The sequence below is a fragment of the Jaculus jaculus genome, chromosome 5 (assembly GCF_020740685.1).
Source record: "Jaculus jaculus isolate mJacJac1 chromosome 5, mJacJac1.mat.Y.cur, whole genome shotgun sequence".
NCBI classification, from domain to species: domain Eukaryota; kingdom Metazoa; phylum Chordata; class Mammalia; order Rodentia; family Dipodidae; genus Jaculus; species Jaculus jaculus.
In genome coordinates this window covers 83,017,396-83,028,618 of record NC_059106.1, presented here as the reverse complement: position 1 = coordinate 83,028,618, position 11,223 = coordinate 83,017,396, and the positions used below count along the sequence as shown (strand labels likewise).

Genomic DNA, 11,223 nt, shown 5'->3' with positions numbered 1-11,223 from the left:
GGAAATTCTATAAGAATGGATACAATCTTATGCAAACTCTCTCTGAGGCAGGTTGGCTTGTATTTCTAGCACAATAGACTGTATGTGAGCAGCACAACTTTCCTAAGGTGCTATGGAATAACTTCTCTGTGCCCCCTTCAAGATATCAGGGACCTTATGGAGCCAAAACCAAGGGACTAGAGTTTTGGAATTAGTAAAAGAAACCAGCAGAGTTATGCCATTCTAACCCTAAAATTTCTCTTATCAACCTCATTTTCTGTTGCTTGTTTTTGTTTAGGGGACTTGATCCTACAATGTAGAGTTCAGGCTGCTTTAAACTTGTGATCTTCCTGCCTCAGCATCCCAAGTTGCTGAGAGTCCAGGCATGCTTCCACACCCAATTAATATTATAGCATCTTCTTGTATCAGGCGTTATAGTAACCCCTGTTATTAGCAAATTTCTATTAAAAGCTCTGAGGGATGTGAATGAACTTTTGGTTGGTTGTCATTAGGGCCTCCATACAACATTTGCGTGGTTATTATAACTTTTTAAGCTCTTACTGACTCTTGAGTTCATGAGCTTCTGGATAAATCCACAACAGACTGAAATACAAGCAAATGCCAATTATTTTTTTTCATTTGTAGTTCTACCACTTTCCTATGAGCAGAATGATGGGCAGAACAGTCCTTTTCTCAGGGCTGAGGTGTTCTCAGATATTTGCTTGGTAACTGTGGGATTAGGGAAAACAAGGCGAATAGAAATATCTAGAGAGGGCATTCAATGTGTCAAGCAATATTTTAAAAAATATTTTAAAATTTTTATATATTTATTAGAGTCAGAGAGAGTGTAAGAGTTCCTCCAGCCCTCAAGCAATATCTTAAGTTTTTGTTTACATATTTTAACTTCTCACAAAAAATCTACAAGGTTGTTACTATCATTGTTATCATCATTACAATTCTGTACATAAGGTAACAGTCTGGTTACCAAGTATGACCTCCTTGCCACTATGCTGAAACTTGGGTGATGCTACACTTATGTACTGAGGACACCACAGCAGGGCCTTATCTCTCTAGGGACCATGAGAATCATATATTCTTGGACTCACACTCCCTCTTGGACACTACTGTATGGACAGTGGTCAATCCCTAAACCCTATTCTCAGGGGCATTTTTCCTTTGTCTGAAGGCTATGCTTCTTTTTGGGTCTGTTCTTACTCCTAATTTGGAGTCCTCAGTCATCTTGTTCTAGGCAACATGAGTTGATTTAATAGGCTCAGTCATCATGCAATTTCTCAACAGCAACTGTTAGTCATGTTTCTTTTGTGTCAGACCCCTGGCTGGCCCTGGAAAAGAAATGAATCAAACACAGGACCTGTGTGGTACTCTGTCTATCGTTGGATCCCTTGATGTTTTAGGATAGCCCAGCTTCTGGAGCCACCAGAGGGTCCATCCTGGGAATTCACCTTTTGATATCATTTCCCTTGCCCCCAGTCAAAGATGCTTGCCTGTGTACTGTGTAGTGGAAAACAATGGGGTGGAAAGGCCACAGACTGTTCTTCCAAGTCAGGTTGTAACCTGCTGTGTTCTAGTGTATTCACTCAGAGGCTCTGCCCCAGCCTGCTACTTTGAGGAAAGCCCTCTTCACATCTTTGTTTCTCAAGCTGTAGATGATGGGGTTGAGAAAGGCAGAGATGACGTTGTAGAACAGGGCCAATTTCTTGTCTCTCTCTGGGGAGGCATTGGCCCCAGGGTTCATGTACATGAACATGGCAGGTCCACAGAACATGGTGACCACTGTGATGTGGGATGCACAGGTGGAAAAGGCTTTCAGTCGACCCTGGGCTGAGCGGATTCTGAGGATGGTGGCAAAGATGCGGACATAAGAGGCAAGGATGAAGGAAAGTGGTATCAGGAGAAGGATGAAGCCCAGGATGAAATCTACTCGGTCATTGAGGGATGTGTCTGCACAGGCAAGCTTCAGAACAGCAGGGACCTCACAGAAGAAGTGATTGATCTCATTGGGGCCACAGTAGGGCAGCCTCATGGTGAAGACGGTATAGACAAGAGAGCAGCTGACACCCCATAGTCCACAAAAGACTATCATTGCCACACACAGCCAAGGGCTCATGATAATCTTGTACCTGAGTGGGTAGCAGATGGCCACATATCGATCATAAGCCATGACAGAGAACAACCAGCCCTCGGTGATGCCCAACACCAGAAAGATGTACATCTGGGCCACACACCCAACATAGGAGATAGTTTTCTTCTGGCAGACCAGATGCACTAACATCTGGGGCACTGTAGTGGTGACATAGCTCATGTCCAGCATGGAAAGGACACTGAGGAAGAAGTACATGGGTGTGTGGAGACGGGAGTCCAGGTGGATCAAGGTGATGATCAGCCCATTGCCCACAAGTGTAGAGAGGTAGAGGAAGAGGAAGATGTTGAAGAGGATAACATTAACCTGGAAATCCTTGGAGAAGCCCAGAAGGATGAACTCTGATACAAAGCTGTGGTTCTCCCGGGGGAAGTCTTGCATTCTTCAGTTACAAGAAGAAACAACAACCTAGTGGCCCAGCTTAGGATACACACTTAGGTGCCACAGTCATCCCATGGTTGGAAAGGCCAGTGGTAATTTGATCTGTTTTGGGATTAGCATCAACTCAGAGACTGAAGACCACATGGGATGAAACTGAATTTGGAACATTTAGTTTCTCAGGCCAGAATATGTTCTGAAAACTGACAGTGTCTTTGGCCCCTTTTTCTACAGCCCTAGAAAGGCTGTGCGTTTTCATCTCCCTCAGGATCTACCATTATACAGCATATTGCCTGGGGCCCACCCCCCACCTCCCTGGTGCTGTAACGGAGTAGGATGGTGAAGAATTGGACACTCCCCTCCCTCCTCCAATTCATTTCCTTTTGGTGACTTTTTTTCTACCATAGAGAACTTGTCTGAGTCAGAAATGAGGGAGGATATATGGGTCCATGAACATAAAAAGTTCTTGATAAGTTTTACTAGGGTCTGTGTTTATTCATGTTTTTGAGCCTCTGGAAAACTTTGATATCTTACTTGAGGTGTAGCTATTTAGCAGTTCTGCCTCTTCCAACCCTTACACACTCCTAAAGGGAAGGGTTTCCTGCTTGACTCTCAAGGTTGACTTCATTTATGACAGAACAATAACTGTCTTCTTTGCTTGAAGGCTGCTTTGGCATCTCTGAAGCCTCCAGCCCAGTAATTTAGTATTATTGAGCCTCAGTTTCCTTCTTTACCTATGAGGAAAATGTGCCGTGAGTAGTAGTAGACAACAAACAGAAAGAGACTAGCACAGGATGGGAGCTTAGTCATATGGTTTGTGTCAAATGCTCTTCTTCGGGGTGTTAGTCATGGAATGGCCAGACCCTGTTCTACAACTGAAGTTACAAAGACAAAACAAGGTATGCTCCTGACCATCAAGGAGCTTACAGTCTAGTCAAGGAAATGGAGAATTAGATGCACAAACCATTTTGGAATGTATCTAGCACCATGACAGATATGGGTGCTGCCACTCATAGCTTTGTGCTAAGCACTAGGGATGTGGGAATAAAGATCTCTGCTCTCAAAGAGCACACACCATGAGAAGACAGGCACGCAACGAATGGCAGCCTGTTGTGGGCTTCCACGACACACTGCTGCTGTTAGAAGCATAGCATTCCAGGGAGCCCATAAAAGGAGCACTTGGCTTGCCTTTTGGAGTCAGACTTCCCCAAGGGCAGCACAAGATATGAATCTTCGAAAATGAACAGGAATTAGTCAAGCAAAGAACCCACAGAAGAGGTTTGCAAACAGATGGAGCAGTAGGAGCAGCCAGTGGAAAGGACTGCACCCAAGGGAGAGCATTGTGCAGCCAGGAAGTGTAAGGGAAAGAGGCTTCACAGGAGCTTTAAGAAGGGATTCTTGGAAAATGAGTCCAATATCTAGAAGGAAAAAGGCCTATGCAGTACTGTTTATGTTGCTAAGGAGTGCAGATTTAATCCTCTGGGATGTGGTGAAGTCATTGATGAGTTTTAGGCAGTGAAGTATCTTGTGCAGGTATAGTTTTACAAACATATTGCCTGGGTAGAAGTTAGAAGACACTGGAAAACAACTGTTGGAGAGGTGTGAAGAAAAGACAAAAGGTTGATATTATAGACCATGAAGAGGAAATAAGCGACTATAGATTGGCACAGGAAATTGAGTCAACAGTGCAAGGGACTGAGCGCCACAGAAGATGAGGAAGGGAAGAGACCTGGGTGAGCTTGAGGCTTCAAGCTTGGGAATGTAAATTCTCATTAGAACTATTCCATAAGAAAGCTGGGCATGGTAGTGCACGCCTTTAATCCCCAGCACCCAGGAGGCAGAGGTAGTAGGTGGATGTCATGAGTTTGAGGCCACCCTGAGACTACATGACTACACAGTGAATTCCAAGTCAGCCTGAGTAAGACCCTACCTCTAAAAACTTAAAAAAAAAAAAAGAACCATTCCATAATATTCAAACTAGGTAGAGGGAAGGAGGGAGAGGTGGGGTGGGGCAGGAAATGTCAGGGAGGTGACAGTTCTGCTAGACACACAGAGTTTGAAACATGGAGGATCCTTGGCCATTGAGGAGCTAGACACTTAGCCTGAGAGTTCAGGGAGCCTTGGCAGTGTCAGCACATGGACAGCAATGAAAATACAGAATGGACGAGCATGCTCAGCAAGAGAGAGGAGTCCAAAACAACATCTGAGAGCAGCAAGAACAACACTGGAGAAATCTGAAGCAGCAGGGCATAAGAAAGCAGTCACAGAGGCAAGGCAGGCTCAGTACACGAATGGAGGGAAGTACAGTGATGAAGGAATTAAACAGGAGAAGAACAGAAAACTGTCTAAAATGTGTAATAATGTGGGAGTTATTAGTGCGCTGAATGTGAAAAGGGTTTTTGAAGGAAGAAGTCAAACTGAAGTGGGTTCTGGACTGGAAAGAGAAGCAGTGAGATGAGACATCCAGGCCAGGATGTAAGGTGGAGGGAATATTTTCCTAAGGTGGAAGAGTTCAGAGTATATGCACATCAAAGGAAAGACCCAAGAATGGGAAAGGGGCTGGAAAAACAGCTCAGTCAGTGAAAGCTCTTGCTTCTCAAGCATAAGCACCTAATGTTTTTAAATTAACTGTGAGCTTTCCTCTATGGACATATTGTATGCTGGTCACATTTTCATTGTGTTATACTCTGTGTTCCCTCTCCTCCAGCCCTGTTCCTCCAATGGCTTCCTGAGTGGAGTTTTCAGTATTCACTGTGGGAGGACCTAATTTCGATCCCCAGAACTCACATAAAATGCTGGTTGTGGCAACCGGCACCTATATCCTAGTGCTGGGGAGACAGGTACTGCAGACCCCTGGGGTTCACTAGTCAGCTAGTCTAACCTCATTGGTGAGTTCCAAGCCAATGAGAAATCCTGTCTCACAAAGAGGTGGAGGTATACTAAGAAATGAAACCTGAGATTGTCCTCTGGTCTCCACATGCAAGTACATATGTATACCCCCTACATGTGCCCACCACAGAGAGAAAGAGCGAGAGAGTGAGAGCGAGAGCGAGAGAGAGAGAGAGAGAGAGAGAGAGAAAGTAATGTGGTGAAGGCTCTGAGGGAGCAGGTAGCAATAGTAGGAACATGGCTCATGAGTGACGGCTACAAATGGAAACAAAGAGAAAAAGAGAATGAGAATGAAGTGGATACAGATGCATGTAACCATGACTACCAAGAAGCTCCAGTCCACATTCTCACAGCCCAGTTTCATGGTTTCTTCCTTCACCACAGCTGATGCCAACAATAACAAGAATGTGAAATCTCCCTTCCCTTCCCTTGGCTCAGATATCCAATTCTGACTAGGCATAATGGTGCACATCTATAACCTCAGCACTCAGAAGTTCAAGTCAGGAAGACTTTGTATTCCAGGCCTACATGAGCTACATAGCAAGTTCAAGGTCAGCCTGGAGTATATGGTGAGGCCCAGCCTCACAAAGAAAACCCAGTTATACCAATCTCAGATTGGACAGCCATTTGCTGTGAAATAACTGCTAACTTAAACAGCACCCATGTAAGTAAAACCTGAAAATCACTCTGAAGATGGCTGTGCTCACATATCTGTAACCTGAGGGCTGCAGGGAGCTGAGATCAGAGAATCACTGGGCTAGCAAACACTGCAGCTCCACATTCAGAAAAAGACCCAGCTCGCAGAAATACATGATAGAGGAGGACACCCGATGTTCTCCTCTGGCCTCCAGGTGCTTGTGAACACATTTGCACACACATGCATTCATACCACATGCACACATACCACCCTTCTGACCACCACACACCACATGTACAATCTTTGAATGGTTCTTCAAAATAACTATGAATTATTATCTGACAAAACGTCAACATGTGTCTACACCACTGTAAAAGGCTCGTTGCAGATTGGGGGAGGTAACATGGACTGTGTCTGCAGTAGCCACATGACATATGTGACAGTATTTGCACTCCTGGACCATATTTTGAGATCCAGTTGAAACAAGCTGTGAAGAAAGGTATAAAAGCAACATTGTGTGAGAAAGAAGCAAATATGGTCGTTTTTCTTACAGAACTAAAAGTAAAGAACACTGTGGAACTGAGGGCCAACTCTCTGTCAGTCATGTATAGACACAAATGAGTCTTATCTTGGAGGCTCTAGGTGATGAAGTTAGGAGTTTTATCAGGAAGGCATATTTCAGGATAGAGAGATGGTTCAGCCACTAAAGGTACTTGCTTGCAAAGCCTCATGGTCCAGGTTCAATTCCCCAGTACCTACATAAAGCCAGATTCAGAAAGTGGTACATGTACCTGGAGTTCATTTGCAGCAGCAGCAGGCTCTGGTTCACCCACTCTCTCCCTCTTTTAAATAAATAAGTTAATTAATCAATCATTTTTTTAAGTAAGAAGGCAGATTTCAGTTCCATATAACCAACCTACATTAGGATTCAGCCCAAAACTAGGGCCAACTGTCCAGAAAGGTAATGAGCTTCTGGACTCCAAGAAGAATCAACAAAATCCAGCTGACCACATGCAGTGGATGCTTTGTGACCATCCCTGCTCATGGTGGAGCAAGAGCCTCTAGCATACTTCAGCTGGAAGAGTAGAAATCTTGCCACCCCTCTCTCCTCTTGTCTCCTGCTTTCCCTGGACCTGAGGCCTGGGCTACTGAGGTCATCTTCTTAGTAGTCACATCACCAGTAGCCCTTTCTGTAAATGACCAGAATATGATGCAGAATGGAGAAAATGAGGAGAGTGTAGAAGAGAGATCAATCAAAGACCAGGAATGTGCGCATGAGAAACTCCAACCACATTATGACCTCCTTTCCAGGCCTCGGAGTATTCCAGAGAGAAATGACAGGATGTGAGTATCAGTGTTACTTCTCTCTCCTACCCCAGGGAGAGTGCAAGTTCTTTCCAGTTCCAGTGTCTCCTTCTGGCCTCCCGACTCTTCCAAAGCCTCAGAAAGCTCTTTATGAACCCTTGTAACTTCTGACCCATGTCTTCACCTTTCCTACCATTAGCTTGCCCCATATCCCCAACCCAAGCATCCAGACCCTGGTCACTGGAATGCAGAGGAGGGCCAACTGCGTCAGCTCCCTAGCAGCAGCCTTTACCTTCTTCCACTTTTCCCCACTGCAGCTGAGGAACACAAACGCAAACGTAGAGAGAAAAAGAATAATCAACAGGTAGATAGGTAGATAGCCATACACAGAGAAATTAACAATGGAGCAGGATAGAGGCCAGGGAGATGAACTTGGAAGGTGAAATATGAGTGGAAAGGAGGTGGAGGTAGGCAGAAAAGAGGGATATGAATGGTGGGGGTACCAGGTGGGACCATGAGGACTGTCTCAGGCTCCTACCTCTGTCTCCTCTTGCCCCTGCCTCCCCCTGCCTCTGCCTCCCCTACCTGTGCCTCCCCCTCCCTCTGCCTCCCCTCCCTCTGCCTCCTCTACCTGTGCCTCCCCTACCTCTGCCTCCCCTACCTCTGCCTCCACTACCTCTGCCTCCCCTACCTCTGCCTCCCCTACCTCTGCCTCCTTCTACCTCTGCCTCCCCTACCTCTGCCTCCTTCTACCTCTGCCTCCCCTACCTCTGCCTCCCCTACCTCTGCCTCCTTCTACCTCTGCCTCCCCTACCTCTGCCTCCCCTACCTCTGCCTCCCCTACCTCTGCCTCCCCCTACCTCTGCCTCCCCTTGCCTCTGCCTCCCCTACCTCTGCCTCCCATAACTCTGCCTCCCCCTACCTCTGCCTCCCCTGCCTCTGCCTCCCCTACCTCTGCCTCCCCCTACCTCTGCCTCCCCTGCCTCTGCCTCCCCTACCTCTGCCTCCCCTACCTCTGCCTCCCCCTACCTCTGCCTCCCCTACCTCTGCCTCCCCTACCTCTGCCTCCCCTACCTCTGCCTCCCCTACCTCTGCCTCCCCTACCTCTGCCTCCCCTACCTCTGCCTCCCCTACCTCTGCCTCCCCTACCTCTGCCTCCCCTACCTCTGCCTCCCCTACCTCTGCCTCCTTCTACCTCTGCCTCCCCTACCTCTGCCTCCCCTACCTCTGCCTCCTCTACCTCTGCCTCCCCCTACCTCTGCCTCCCCCTACCTCTGCCTCCTTCTACCTACCTTTGTTTCTCCCCACCTCCTCACCTGGTCCTGGGACCTCTGGGAAGGGTTAGCCAGGATCCCTCTGAGTCCCTCTTTATGATGGTGCTGCTGATCCTCAGGGAGGAAAAACCAGGCAGCTACTTAATGAGTGTTTGGTGCCATGGGATTCCCCATGTCCTAGTGTGGTCCTCCCAAACCCTGAGTGCACATTTCTTCACCTTAGCCTGGGACTCAAACTCTACATAACAAAGGCCCTAAATTCTTCCAACCCATGGTTCTATTTCTCACTTCCCCTTCTGCCTTGAAATCCAGTGGAGACAGAGGTGTGAACAGCAACTGGACTAATTGCACGGGTTAAGAAGTGCAAGGGTGATGGCTGGACAGGCATGTCAAGGGTGCTTTCTCTGGAGCTTAAAAGGGATTCCTTGCTCTCAATTCCCAGAATGCCTCACTCCACCCTGTCCAGCTTCTTTTCCTGAGTACTGGTCCTGACATCTTGTGGTCCAAAAATACTTTGAGTTTCCCCAGGGAAAGAAAGGCTGATGTACCAAGCAACAGTGGGATCCTTCATGGATCCTGAGCCAAGAGGAGGTGACTAGAAACTCCCACAGGGACAGTTGGAAGCTGTGAGATCTAATCCTGGCTTTAGCACTTAGTGTAATTGAGGACAAGAAATCAATTATTCTTCCTGTACTTCAGTTTTCTCATCAGCAAAGTGATACAATAAGAATATAGGGCAGTTGTGTGATTGAATATGATCAGGTGTGAAACATATGTAGCAAAATATACATATAATGTAGGCTTGACCTCATTCTCCTGTTGATTTCTTCCAACTGCCACTCATCTGTCTGCACTGGACTTCAAGACAGAATAGGGAGAGGTCATGGAATTAGAGAACTTAGGTTTGGAGAGTTAGAGTTCCTGAGTGTGGAGACCTTGAGTGTCAGGCTAAGGAGGTAAAATGTGTGCTCATGGCTTCAGAAGGCTGTGATGGGACTTGGAGAATCACAAGGCACAGAAGGCTCATAGGACATGAAGATGTCTGTTTTTGTAATTAGTCACCAGGTGCCACAACATCTCATCAGTGATTCCTCCTCACTCTGCTGCTTGAACAGGATAAGACATGCAAAAAATTACTTATGATTGTGATCCGAGTCCATTCCAAAGAGAGAGGCAGGAGGTGCTCTTTGAATAAAATAATATGTAAAGTCTGAAGTAGTTCTCTCCCATTTGAAATCACTTCCACTAGAGCCCAATATTGGTGCCACTGAATAGACGACTCTTGTCTCTGGTCTTTGGTAATAGTCATTGCAGAGCTCCAGCGCTCTGGGTTGTGACGGACGCTGAGCCACACCAAAGCTCCCTGAAAAAGACTTGTGCTCAGTATCATCTTCTGTGAACACTGAAGGAGAGGCTCACGGGACCTGCTGCACACAGTACTATGGTATTCCAAAAGTCCACATAAAATTTTCATCATTCCCTCCCTTATTAGTATGTTCAATTAAATTTGGCAAACATGTACTGGCACTTACTTCATTACATGTTATACAAAGGTAACTAAAAATGGCCTCTGTCCTCTAGAGAGATACTCATGGTCTCAGAACTCATCAGTATACTGCAGCAAGGACAATGTGGGGAGATGTCCAAGGCACAGGTGGTGAGGACAATTATCTCTGCTTGAGGACAGGGGCTATGAAGACAATGCAAGAATCACCTTGCAGGCTGGAGAGGTTTCTTAGCAGTTAAGGTGCTTGCCAGTAAAGCCAAAGGACCCAGGTTCAATTCCCCAAGACCCACATAAGCCAGATGCACAAGGTGGCACATCCATCTGGAGTTTGTTTCCAGCAGCTGGAGACCCTAGTATGTATGTCCATTCTCTTTCTCCCTCTCTCTCTCTCCCCCTCTCTCTCTCCCTCTTCCTCTTTCTTTCAAATAAATAAATTAAAATAAATGTTAAAAATAATTACCTTGCATCAGACTCTGGATAATAAGTAGGAATTTACCAAACAGGAAAATAGGAGGAGGTGCATTTCAAACAGGGACAGCATGTGCAGAGGCACAGTGGGCACACGGAGACAGAGTTTGTGAAGGAGAGGGCACTGACATTGAGTGAGATTCTAAGGCCAAATGACCAGATGGGCTCCAAAGGTTAAGAACAGTTTGTTCCCTCTTAAGCTCATATTAAACCTTGTCATTGTCACAGCATGAAGAAATGTATTTTTAGGGCTGGAGAGGTGGCTTAGTGGTTAAGCGCTTGCCTGTGAAGCCTAAGGACCCCAGGTCCCACGTTAGCCAGATGCACAAGGGGGCGCACGTGTCTGGAGTTCGTTTGCAGAGGCTGGAAGCCCTGGCGCGCCCATTCTCTCTCTCCCTCTATCTGTCTTTCTCTCTGTATGTGTCGCTCTCAAATTTAAAAAAAAAATGTATTTTTAAAGAAGTAATTAGACCATGAGGGTTCAGCCCTCATGAATGGACGAATGCTGTTTTGTGGGAACAGATCTAATATTGTGGGGATGGATTTCCTATCAGATAGAGATTCTTGGTCTCATTGGTGAAAGAATTCAAACTGGACACAGAGGAGAGCAAGAAGTTTATCATAG

General features: G+C 46.3%; 1 protein-coding gene across 2 annotated transcripts; it reads right to left on the bottom strand.

Moving 5' to 3' along the window:
• Positions 1-1,573: 1,573 nt before the first annotated feature.
• Positions 1,574-6,338, bottom strand: LOC101614754 (olfactory receptor 2D3-like). Of its 2 annotated transcripts, XM_004672480.1 has the most exons (2): positions 6,315-6,338; positions 1,574-2,500 (listed from the first exon to the last, which is right to left on the bottom strand). In XM_004672480.1, exons 1-2 carry the CDS (start codon positions 6,336-6,338, stop codon positions 1,574-1,576), a joined length of 951 nt encoding a protein of 316 aa, XP_004672537.1. The 2 variants fall into 2 exon arrangements, with proteins under 2 accessions (XP_004672537.1, XP_004672536.1); XM_004672479.1 differs by lacking the exon at positions 6,315-6,338 and having other exon boundaries at positions 1,574-2,521.
• Positions 6,339-11,223: the final 4,885 nt, after the last annotated feature.